The sequence below is a fragment of the Chenopodium album genome, chromosome 15, assembly GCF_948465745.1.
Source record: "Chenopodium album chromosome 15, dcCheAlbu1.1, whole genome shotgun sequence".
Classification (NCBI taxonomy): Eukaryota; Viridiplantae; Streptophyta; class Magnoliopsida; order Caryophyllales; family Amaranthaceae; genus Chenopodium; species Chenopodium album.
This window is the reverse complement of record NC_137848.1, coordinates 5,868,924-5,882,563: the sequence shown is the minus strand read 5'-3', so window position 1 is coordinate 5,882,563 and position 13,640 is coordinate 5,868,924. Positions and strand designations below refer to the sequence as shown.

At 33.2% G+C, this 13,640-nt stretch overlaps 1 protein-coding gene across 1 annotated transcript; it reads left to right on the top strand.

Annotated features, from left to right (window-relative positions):
* Positions 1–1,719: 1,719 nt before the first annotated feature.
* On the top strand, positions 1,720–9,222 carry LOC145581714 (protein DETOXIFICATION 29-like). The gene is made up of 9 exons (XM_081638742.1): positions 1,720–2,106; positions 4,389–4,584; positions 5,649–5,994; positions 7,041–7,127; positions 7,240–7,296; positions 7,406–7,644; positions 8,071–8,189; positions 8,840–8,926; positions 9,035–9,222. The coding sequence occupies exons 1-9, from the start codon at positions 1,735–1,737 to the stop codon at positions 9,083–9,085; spliced, it is 1,554 nt and encodes a 517-aa protein (XP_081494868.1). The 5' UTR covers positions 1,720–1,734; the 3' UTR covers positions 9,086–9,222.
* Positions 9,223–13,640: the final 4,418 nt, after the last annotated feature.

Here is a 13,640-nt window from a genome sequence, read left to right as displayed (position 1 = left end):
AGAAAAGTCTTACCTCGAAAAGATCAGAGACAAACCTTGTCTATTTCAAAGGAAATCGAAAATCCTTTCATTCGAGGTTGAAATTAAAAGCTCCTCCCAAAAGAGGAAACATTATTACAAACCATAAAAAAAAAATAAAAAAAACAAAGAAACTTTAAAGAAATAAATGTTGGGGCTTTCCACCAAAACCTAATATAACCCTCTTCAAAATTCAACAATGAAGGCTATCGCTCAAGAGAAAGAGAGAGGAGAGAGGTTACGTTAGGTCAATGACCATGCAAATTGGTTCAATTAACCATTAATTGTATTTGTTTTGAGTAATATTAAGTGTATTATTATATATTATTGTTATTCAATTTGATCCGATCCAATCTATTGATGTTGGGTTTTGTGATTATAAACTAGTCTTTTGGCCTATGCAATAATCCTCCTTACATATAATTTAACTAGTCTAAAACATATGCTATTACATTGTATCATGTTGCCCCCTCCAATTGATCCTTCTCATATACAATATGGTCTATCAAGAGTTGATCGAATCCATAACTTGTCACCTAAGACCTAAAAAGCAAAGAGATACTATCTAATAAATGGATGTAAATTTATTCTAAATGTACTCTATTTGAATTCATTCTCAAATTTTATTTGAATTCGATCTCAAATTTTATTTGAATACCACGTTTCATGACTTTTGAAATAGCTCAGTGTACTTGTTTGAAACCACTTCTAATAATAATAAAAAGAGAATAAAAACATTTCAACACTACTTAGCACAAAAATATAACATAAAAGCTTCAATAAGAGGGATCTCAAGTTTACAACAGTAATTAACGTTTTTTCGTTTATCAAAATAACACTTTTGTAAATACTCTGCCTTGGATATTGTGCTGAAAATTATAAAATAATATTTCTTTTTTTTTTTGGCCAGCTATTACTATGTTTTTAACGTTCGTTAAACCAGCAACCTTCGAAACAGAAGAGATAGAAAGAGAAGAAGATCCAATCCACCTTCACCCCTTTAACAATGGAGAAACAAAGCAAAAATGAACTGTGAGAAACAATGTCAATGGGAAACCACCATTTCCACCATCATATTTTCCCTTATCCATCTATATCCTCCATTGAATTTGCTTGTGAACTCAACCACCATTTTCACCTCCATATTAAACGAAAATCCTAAGAGAATTGTGAGAAATGAAGGGTATGGTTAACCCTAAAGGAAGATGAAGGGTATGCTCGAGTATGTAAATGTTTTCTTTTCTCCATTAAAGTTGAGGAAGATGAAGGACAACATAATAATGAACTTAAAATTGAATACTGCCAAGTAATCAAAGAACAAATTGGTTGTTTAACAATGAACAAATTGGTTACTTAGATTCTGCAAGGACAAATTGGCAGCGAACAATGAAATAGGGGAATCTCCGATCCTTTGGGGAAGAGGGAGAAAAATATTTAAGTACCCTATTAACGTCCATTAAATCCTTAATGTAATTGTTTTAAACTTTAATTTACTCTTTTAATAATGCAAAATTACTAAAAGCGATTTAAAATACACCACAATATTGTACACGCCATACACACAAAAGTTTTCACATCGTAGCCGCCGTTGGAGAAATAAATGATTTCACATCATTGGTACCCACCACATCTATTATTGTTACCTTTAGTCTCAAAAAATTATTGACTCTCATTACTCCACCCCATCCTAATTAACATTCTCCTCTCATAAGTAAAATGGAAAACAACACAACAAATCAACGTCAGCCCCTGCTGTCACCTACCACCACCGATAACCATCATCGTCTACCAGTAGCATCATCGAAAGGCGGTGGCGGCTATGTTCATCTTCCTAGCAATATCGATTCATTCGTTGCAGATGAAGAGGATGACATTCCACCAATTAAAACACCAAAAGATTTTGTTAGGGAGTTTTCGATAGAGTTTAAGAAAACCATGTATTTGGCAGCACCTGCTACTTTCATGGGTATATGTCAATACTCCCTTGGTGCTATCACCCAAACTTTGGCTGGCCAACTTGGTACGCTCGACCTTGCTGCCGTATCCGTCGAGAACTCCGTCATCGCCGGCTTCTCCTTCGGTGCACTGGTACGTACCACTACACTGTCCGATATGTATATATATATACACTCCCCCTATCCCTAATATCATATCGGGTATAATTGTTGATTTTTGTGCAAGAATTAAGAACTTATTTTATTTGCGTATGTGTTTTATTGACACAAATCTCAATTAAATTCCCTATCACATGTAGAAGTATAATTAAGTGAAATGTGGTACTCTTGATCATTCATTGTTCATGTACCACGTTATTCATTGTTTTTCATTTTATTTCATCAATTTACAATAAGAATTGAAATTGTAAAGGTGGTTGTTTATCAAGATTTGAATCACAACCTCAGACTTTAAAGCTATGCCATAAAATATTTTACAATGTGGTACACTAATTGATAATCTGAAAAATAAAATTTAATCAACTGAAAATTGATTTATGAATTTAACATATACTTCGTATATATATAATTGCAAATTACATGTAATGACTCCGGGCATTGTCCAGGCTCAAATTTTATAAAGTAGTTATGTGTTTCATTCGTTCCACGTTAGATGAAACGTTTCTTTATCATGTTTGTCAATGCATAAATTCAATCGTAATTATCTCTAATCAATAAGTAAAAATTATAAAAGTTGATATTTTGAAATTGATATGAGGTTGATATTTTGTATTTATTAAAAAAGATATTTTGTTAAACGCGTCTCATATAATTTGAAACGAGGGATGTATCAATAGGGCTCAAATGATATTTATTTCCTTGTTTAATGAAATAATGACTCATTAATTGATAAAGAGAGGTTTTTGACTCCTGATGGACGACTATTGATCACGTGTCTAATAGAGTATATTGAGGGCCTGTTCTGCTCAGCTTATTTTTAAGTTCAATTCAGTTTTTAATTTTTTTCTCTCATAAAATATTTAGTTTAATTCAGTTCAATTCAGCTCATTTTAGTAAATCAGAACAGGTCCTGAGTTGGTCCTCTAACAATGTACATATGTAATGGAATGCTCATGTAAAACAACACTTCTTTTGACATTTATGATAAATAGATTGCTGAAAGCATAAACATTTTTTTTTTTAATTTGTCAATAATTAAAAATTAAATAACATATTTCTCGTTTAACAAAATACGGAGCATAGCATTACCCTTTTTTTAAAAAAAAATAAATACAATTGTATTCTTTTTGGTACGTAGCATCATGTTACTAATTAATTACAGAAACATAAAACAAATGAAAAAACCAAATTACTGAAACAAAAAAAATGATAAAAAAAAAAAGGCAAAGACTATATATGCAGTTATGCCACCTACTTTGTAAAAAGTAAGAAAATCTTTCACCAATTAGGAGTACCACAAAAGAATGAATTTTGGTGGTACAATTAAAGAGTGACAGCAAAAGGATAAGGTAATTCCAATTAATTAATCAGTTATTTTAATCAATTAAATAGTTATTCCAATAATTAATTATTGGCCAAAATGATTTCACGTGTGTGCAACTGAGCACTGAGGTCTGAGGTAGTGAGGTAATTGTTTTGTCGTAAATATAAAGCTAATAATGGATTTGGTTTGTATTCTCCCGAAATTAACTAAAATACATAATATATTCAAATTGGTGACCTCATTGAGACAGACAGAGACCACCATCTACGCTTTAGATTGGGATGATTAACATTCTAATCTATTCCGTATAACTTTGTCTTCAAATAAGAAATTCCTAATAAGGCATTCCTTAAAGTTGAAATCTATGTTACTCCATATTCAAATTTCTGTTTTCGCATGACACTTAAATATGACTAAACTACGACACTTTATCATAGACTAAGGCCCTGTTCTTTAGAACTACTGTGCTCTGCCCTATCCTGCTCTAATCTGCCCTGCTCTGTAGTGTGTAGAAGCCTTGCCCTGCTCTACTGAAATATGCTTTACTTTGCCTAAAAGCTCAAAAGAACAGGGCCTAAAAGTATAAAAAAAAAATCACAAATAGCCAAATATACTTAGACAGGTAGACACATTTGTTACACGTATCTATGTCGAGTATGGATATTCAAGTCTGTAAAATAAAATTTGAGATTATTTAAGTTGATATAAAAATCAAGTATGGATATTCAAGTCTGCAAAATATAATTTGAGATTATTTTAAATTGGCATAAATTAAAAACAACTTAGAAACAGCAATAATTGAAATTCTTTTTACAACAATTTTGAAGTTTTAGTTTATTCTTTAGAAATTAGACATGTACACATAATTACGGATTAATGGATTAAATAAAAGCATACACATAAGACATAACACAATTTTGTCAAATTTGAAGCTTGGAATGGGAAGTGCATTGGAGACACTATGTGGACAAGCATTTGGAGCAGGGCAAGTTGAGATGCTAGGAATTTACATGCAAAGGTCATGGGTCATCCTCAATTCTACAGCTCTCTTATTAAGCCTACTCTACATCTTTGCAGCCCAAATTTTGAGGCTCATTGGGGAGACTTCTGCAATTTCCGAGGCAGCAGGTACGCCCCTGTAACAATTTTTACATACATAACTAAACTTGTTACGTCCTACCTAATTTTATGTAAATGTAAGAGCATCATTAGTGTTGGAGATACTTATATCCTTTCCCGGTTTCTCTCTCCTTTCCTACACTTGACACATCACTTTCTCTTTCCTCCACATCACTTCCCACTATTTCCATCCTTTTACTCATCCTTTCCCTTAAAAATTTCCAACATCAATGAGTATCCTTTCCCACTTTCTCTCTCCTACTTACATATAACCCCACCATTTATTCCTTTTTCAAATTACATATATTTATTAATATACTTAATTATTATTATTGTTGAAAATGTTGTTAATAATAATTAATAATAGATCGTTCTATTAACCGACACATTAATTAAACGAGACGAATTCAAAAACATAAAATTCATTGATTAAAAACATGAAATACATTGATTAAACGACACGAATAAAAAAAAAACATGAATTACGTTGATAAAAATAGCAAAGAAAATAACAAACATAAGTTTAAAAATAACTGAAATGTTTAATTTTCATCGGACCTCATAGACTGTGCCCATAAATGCTCGATCAAGTCGTTCTTCAAAGCCATAGCAAATTTATACTCATTTTATAGACAAAAAAATTTTATGACTGTTGGTGTTTTCGGATTTTAAAAATAAGTTACCGTTTACAAATTATAGCCGTTATACTGTTTTGGAGCAAAAAAAAATAAAGAAACAAGATGTTGACAAGTGTCAACAAGTTGAGCGTTGGATGATTTCCAATATAACTGTTGTATGCTTTTGTTTGTGATTGTTGAATTAACATGGCACTTGGGCCGAGGCGAGATTTCCTTTCCAGAGAAAAGATACTACAATATCCTTTCCCTAACAGTTATCTTTCCCAAGTAATAGCATCCATCAGGATTGGGAAAGGACACCAAAAAGCCACGGAAAGGATTGTAAAAGGCCTTGATGCTGGTGCTCTAAATACTGCCTTGCAAACTTGTTACTGATCATTACTTATTGTTAGTTGATTTTTAATGGATTAATTTGAATCCGAACTACTTTGATAGGCAGGTTAGCCTTATGGATGATCCCACAACTATTTGCATACGCGATGGTATTTCCTATAATAAAGTTCCTACAAGCACAACGTAAGGTGATGACCATGGCAGTGATCGCGGGGGTGTCATTGGTCCTACACGCGTTCTTCTCATGGTTGCTCATGCTCAAGCTTGGATGGGGCCTCCTTGGCGGAGCTATCGTGTTGAATGGTTCATGGTGGTTCATAGTGTTGGCTGAGCTAGTGTACATTTTCAGTGGGAGGTGTGGGCAGGCTTGGAGTGGGTTCTCTTGGAAGGCTTTTCAAGATTTATGGGGCTTCGTTAGGCTATCTGTTGCCTCTGCAGTGATGTTATGGTAAGATTTTAGAAAATTTGTCTAGAAGGGACATAGACGTTCACTATTTTGTATGGAAGGACCTTTGTTTTTAAAGTGGTCTAAAAGAACCTTATAAATTTACTTTGTTGTTTGAGAGGACCTTTAGGTCGAAATCCGACAATAATTGACTTTTTTTCTTCGACGTTGACCTTTCACGTGACCTTAAAAAATGAACCCCTTTTTTTTCCACGATTTCCTTCCAATTCCTCCTTCTCTCTTCTAATCCCCAAATGACACAAATCAAAATAATGGAATTTGAGGGAAATTGTGGAAAAAAAAAACAAAAAAAAAAGAGTCATTTTTTAAGGTCACGTGAGAGGTCAACGTCGGAGAAAAAGTCAATTATTACCGGAATCCGACCTCAAGGTCCCCTAAACAACAAAATAAACTTATAATGTCCTTTTAGACCATTTTAAACATATACGGTCCTTCTACACAAAATAATAAACATATATGTCCCTTCCAAACAAATTTTCCTAAGATTTTTATGACTTCTAGCTAGCTACGAGTAATTTGCATTCGTTATCATTCTTATCAATTATACCATGAGAAATTTGCATTAGTGACCAATTCGACATGTGTTTTCAATCATTTTCTCATTACATTTACTAAATATTACTTCGTATGACATACTCCGTATTGTACAAAACTACAGAACGTCTTGTGTGGCTGACCACACCGTGTTACCACTTATAAAATAAAGTAACCCTTATAACACCGATCAAGTAATCCTTGTAACACTGACTGAGTAATTCCTATAACATTTACCGAGTAACCGAACCCTATAACACTTCGAGAATACCCCCTTTAACAGTGACTAAGTAGCCCCTATTATACGAACGAAATAACCCCTATAATCATTGTGTGGCCAGCCACATACAAGAATTTGTGTAGCTTGTATATTACTATATTGTGTACTACCTCTGTTAACTTTTACTTGCAAAGCTAAGGTGTATCATTTGTGAGCCATAAGGAGGTAGTATAATTTTTCTAAATTATTGATCTTGAAATATATTTGTGTGCAGCTTAGAAACTTGGTATTTTATGGCTCTCATTCTTTTCGCCGGATATTTGAAGAATGCTGAAATTTCTGTGGATGCATTATCTGTCTGGTAAGCAAAACCTTGGCTTTATACAAATCTATTTATTTTCAATGCAGTTCAAATTGAATAATAATGGTGATCTAATAACGAATTTTTTTCTTGTCTTTGAAACAAATTTCAGTGTAAACATATTAGGATGGACAGTTATGGTCGCTTTGGGATTCAATGCAGCAGTAAGGTAATCCATTTACGTACATGATTTGAAACCATTACGATAACTAATTAGACGTATATTAGTAGAGATTATAATTTAAAGTTAATCGAGTTTAATTTGTATAATTGTGTAGTGTAAGGGTGTCAAATGAGCTAGGAGCAGCGCATCCCAGAGCAGCAAAATTCTCTGTCTTGGTTTCCGTATTAATTTCATTAATGGTGGGTTTAATTATGTCACTAGTATTGATTATCTACCGTAGCAATTATCCGGCAGTTTTTACCAGCAGTAGAGAGGTACAAGACATTGTGTACAACCTCACCCCTCTTCTGGCTCTTAGCATCACGGTCAATAATATTCAACCTGTTCTTTCAGGTACGTGCACACTAATAAATGTTTTACGAGTAGTTTCCTTTTAAAGTTACATACTGAAAACATAATTAGAAAACACGTGTGTTGGAAAGTCATTACTATATTTATACAACGGATAAAATGATATACTTCATATTACATTGGCCTTGCCTAATCAGATTTCAATTGTGTGGCCAAATCCATGTCGTCTTTTATGATTCATCTCTTCACTACACTAAACTAATAGCTTACTTGTTTGGACCCTTATCTTTCATTATTGTGGTTCTTGATTGTTTTTTTAGCTTCCTTTTTTGGGACAATTCACAACATACACTTTTTTTTTTTTTATGAAATTGAAGTACTTTATTCAAAAGTAAAGTAGGAAAAATATAATTGATCAATTAAAGAAATAACTTTTTTTTTTTTTTTTTTTGGTGAGGGTGTTCACAGGTGTGGCAATTGGAGCAGGCTGGCAAGCTTTTGTTGCATACATTAACGTGGGATGTTACTACATATTGGGCATCCCCTTGGGCCTTAGTTTGGGATATGCTCTTGATTTTGGTGTCAAGGTAAACTTTAATCTTCTAGGACTGTATTTAAATGTGCTCTAATTGCGTAAAATTATTATCCCATAAACTAATATGTAATGTCCAAAAAAATAAAGACATTACATAAAAAATACAATGAGTACAAAGTAAATTTTGGTTACGGACTTAAGGTGCATTCATTTCACATGTTGAACTTATATGAAGTGAACTTATTAAATCTAGCTAATTGAGTTTCATTAGCACGTACTGATTTTATCTTATAGATGCATGGATACACCTAATTAGACCTAATTATAGCCAGTTAAACCTATTAAATTTAGTTTTTATTTTATTTTTAAGGTAAAGAGAACACAACTTTTTAAAAAAAAATAAAAAATAAATTCATAATCATCATCTTAGCTTTTCCATTTACCTTATTAAAACACGAACTTATAAAGCAAATATGGCTTTTATTTTAAGATGGAGGGAGTTTAGTCAAGTGCATATAATTGTTAATTAAAAAAAAAAACACCCTTCATCGTCGAGGGTTGTGACATTATGAGTATATGTGATATGAGAATATGACTACTAGTTATGTGTTGTTTTAGCAGGTAAAGCTTTAAATTGCCGGTATATTTGAATTCAAAATAAATATACAACTTTATAATCAATAGATTTCTATCCATTTGCAGGGTATATGGTTTGGGATGTTATCTGGCACAACTGTGCAGACCCTAATCCTGATTTTTATAGTCTACAAAACCAACTGGAATAAAGAGGTAATTTTTATTTTTATGAAAAGAAAATTATAATTACTCCGTAATTATTTATCGTGTTGAATTTTTGGTTTAATTTTAAGATTAATTGCCTGGCTTTTTTTGACACAGGCTTCCATCGCTGGAGAAAGAATTAAAAAATGGGGTGGATCTCGTGCATAATTATAGTGACAATGTGACACCGTATACAAAGAATTCTGGCTTTTTTTTTTTTATTTTTATTTTTTTTAATTTTTTTATTTTTATTTTTTATGGATTTAGGCTTTTTTCCGACTTTTTACCCATCACAAATTTTGCCAAATTTTTCTATCTGAAAGTTTTGAGGCATTATAATCAATTAATCAGGAAAAAAAGTACCCCCAACTAAAACATGATTATTGCAAAGCTACATCTATTAATTGGATAAATTGTCGACAACTAATTAAGGGTGTCAATCGAGTTTGCGGTTCGCTTTTGGGTTCGATTTATGATTTTTTGATTTGTAACGGGTCGGTTTTTAACAGGTTGGAATTATTATCGGGTTAGTTCGGGTCGGTTTCTGGTTTGGTTCGGTTTGGTTTATTTTTATTACAATTTCTTTTCGGGTCGGGTTAAATTCGGTCGGATTAAAAACGGGGTTTGTCAGTTTAAAGCGGGTTTTGGGTCAAAATGTATCGGGTCTTAATCGGGTCGGGTTGTAATCGGTTCAGGTTATAATTGGTTTGAGTTGAACTTAGTCGGTTTGACAACTGATTTTGCCAGTTTTAAACGGGTTTCATTAGCGTATATCTTCTAGTATATCCTCAACATTATTTAATTAGTTATTACAGTAGATCATACGGAGTATTATTAGTTGTTTAGCTTTATGTCCCTTTTTTGTATAATGATTTTCAGGATCAAATAACAATTATATAGTGTTCCATAAGCCATTACTCGTAAAAGGACGGTAATATTTTGCATAAGAGTTTCAATGACATCAAAATTCCAAACCTATTCAATATAAATACTTCGTAATTCAAATTAAATCCTATTGTTTTACTATCGATAAAATATACCAAAAAAAAAAACTCTACGGTCATAACAGGTTACGAACTTATGGGTTATAAACGGTTTGGTTATAACCGGTTACGGATTGTAAACGGTTCGGTCATAACTTATTGCGGATTATAAACGGTTTGGTCCTAAGCAGTTACAGGTTGTAAACGATTTAGGTTTATCGGGTTTAAACGGTTTTGGTTTACAATGGATCGGGTTGCTGTCGGGTTCGGAAGTACTCAGTCTCAGGTTGTATCAGTACGGCTTGATAATGGGTATGATCCATTAAAAGTTCTCAAACATTCGGATCAATTCAGTTTCAGGTTTTAAAAAATCGGGTCAGGTCGGGTCGGTTTACGATTTTAAAATAACAGGTTCATAGCGGTTCGGTTCCTTTTCAAAACGGTTCGAATTTACCAGTTCGGGTTGGTTTTTGACAGCTCTACAACTAATACATGATTAATATACTCATGTTTTGTTGGATTTACACTATCACTATCTTTATAAGCTACTCCGTAGTATTAACTGATTTTTCTTTGCGTCAAATTAAATCTTGGCCTGCTAATAACCCTAAATCTAAAAAAAAGCTTTGTCGGATTGACGCACCTTGGTACGACAATTAGGATAAGAGATTTTGTTGGCCGCTTTACACTAAGAAAGCCAAGCAATCCTTGTGAAATTTGTGACCACACGTCTTCAAAACTTGGATACTTTGCTCTTCGGGTATATGTGTATCCCATCCCTCCAAGCAAATCGTACATTGGGTGCAACTCTTAGCTACTTTCCTAGCTCGCTCTTATATCCTCAATTCCTCGAAAATCATACAATCGAGATCAGAATCTGGGAAAATATTGGTCCTGATGTCGATCCACCCCACGTGCTGCATTTGTAGCCCGTCCTTAGTCGCACGATATAACTCTAGATGATGACGAAAGAAGCCACATTTATTAACACCGATATTCTTTGTCAACAATATTGCACTACCAATCAGTCAATCTTTAGTCATTAACCCCAAAGCAACACAATATATATGTATTAGTATTAGGTAATCTTGGGTTCGGTTTTCTGACAACAAATTCTTGCTCATACAATACGTAAACTCACAGTTCCAATTTGGGTTCGAACCACCACACTTGTCTATCTGAGTAATGTTATCAGCCGGAAGAGCCGGGACAATAAACGACACTTCAGCGTAGGTACGCTAGGCTGCACGAAAACGGGAAACGGAAACCGAGACGGGGAAACTTAAATTTAAAATTATGGGAAACAGGGACACGAAAAAAATACATTTAATTAGAATAAAATACCAATAAACTTGCAAGAAATAAAAACAAACAAATAATTCGTTTTGTAAATTGCAAGAATTCCTCGTTTTTTTTTCCAAATTAAATACAAGAAAAACACCAAATCAGTGAAATCGGTCAGTGGTAGTTAGATCGATGTTGTTCTAGCAAGGCGGTGACTGTAGCAAACAGGGATCTCCAAATCTTGTTAACGACAATCATAGAAACAACTCAAACAACTATGCTGCTTGACTGCTCGTAATTTGTAAACTTAAGGGTTTAATTGTTTTTTTTATTAAAGGGGAAACGCTTATTTATATCCTTAATAAGGTTCCCACAGGTTTTCGAACTTCTGAATTATGCGAGACACTTCACAAAATAAAACTTCATGGCCGTTTTGAAACGTAAGACGTTTCGGAAACAATACGTGGCTAAAATTAAGCATTTCCGATGCTTCAGAGTAGGTACGTATTCGCCGACCAAGCCTCTGTGCCTAGATCCAAGCGGGATATTGTAGGGCATTGCCCGACTCTATGGTCAATTCTAAACACCATCGGTCTTTCATGCTACTGTTTTGTTGAGCGTTGAATTTATTTATTTATTTTTTTTTTTTTGAGGAAAGTAATTTTTATTTATTTATTTATTTATTTATTTATTTATTTCTAATAATGATTCTATGTGTAAGTATATATATCTATTGGGAATTATAAATTGTTAGGTTAAGAAAACACAAAATCTTGTGTGGACCTGATCCACAATAATATTATTGTGGACCCAAGGTTTATACGTACGCAACTGACATTATATTGAACATAGTGACCTCTAATTTTAACATAGTAACCTTATTTTTAACATAATAACCTTTATTAAAACTTGTGTGACTTTTAATACTCCCTCCGTTTTTAAATACTTGCTCCATTTCTCCATGCGCGGAGTTTTAGGAGAAATTGGAGAAAGTTATAAAATATAGAGGTAGTGGAGTACGTGGAAAAATTGTAAAAAAACAAAAATAGTGGAAAGAATTGGAGGATAGAGAATATGAAATTAATTTAATTTTTTTTTTGGTGGAAACGAGGGGCAAGCCCTTAAGAAGAAAGAAAGCTAGAACAAGACTACAAAGAAGAACAAAAAAGACAGAAAGAAAAGAAAGCAAAATAACAAGAAAGCAAAATAACAAAAACAAAGCTACTGCCAACAAAAGTTCCTAAAGACCAAGTCTTCTTGCTCGGCACTTTTCTTGGAAGAGCCATCCCACGTAAATCCTCCAATAAAACTAAACGAAGGTCCTCCAGGACCGCCTCAAACACAATAAGCTTTTGCTCCATTTGAACTCCAAAATTAGCCAACCAATCCGCAACCCTGTTAGCTTCTTTGTAGCAATGGCCTATTGTTACTTCCCAGCCAGGCCGAGAAAGCAGCGTCTTGCATTTCCTAATTAAGAAATAATAAGGAGAGTTTAAAGGGGAGGGATCCACCAATAAACGAAGTACAACTTCAGAGTCTACTCTGAGTTGAACTTTTCTATGACCACCAAATCAGACCAGAACAAACCTTAAAAAATTCAGACCAGATCTCCTTATTTCAGGTGAAGAGAACAAGTCCTAAGTCTCTTGACGAGGGGCCGTCTTTATATTTTATACCACTCCGATCCCTTTTTTTTGGGTTTTATACAACGAACTCAGACTTACATTATAGGCTTTATAGCCATGAGATATTAATGGACATAAGATCACATAATAAAATATAATCCTTTTTTTTTTTTTTTTTTTTTTTTTTTTTTTTTAAAGTTTTCATGGTCTTTAAGACACATATTCAAATGTGTGTGTGTGTGTGTATATATATATATATATATATATATATATATATATATATATATATATATATATATGTATTTATTTTTATATGCGTAAAAATTATAAAAATATAATATTAATAAAATATTTAATGAAACGTTTTAAACAAGATCTCACATGAAAATATTATCACTTATAAATTAATGATTATTTACGGTTAAAGTTTTCACAATTGACATATATATTTACAATGGGGCAAAAAATAAGGGACAAAAGACTACTTCATTTGGTCAAACACTTAAATAGTCGTAGATAATCAGAAAAATTGTGATCGCTGAGCACAGGTGCAGGGAAATCATAGGAACTCTAGAAATTAAAGAAATTCCATAGCAGAACATGCATGTTGCATGCTAGCACTGTCAAAACGGTTTGATAGTTCGGGTTCGGTTCGGTTTGAAACCGGTTCGGGATTAAATCGGGTCGGTTTAAAATCGATTTAAGTGTCTCGCGGGTTGGTTTCAGTTCGGTTTAAATATTTTTTGGTTCAATTCGATTTCGGTTTATTCTTGAGCGGTTTTAATTCGGTTCGGGTTGTAAACAGCCCGGGTAGTAAACGGTTCGGTGTAG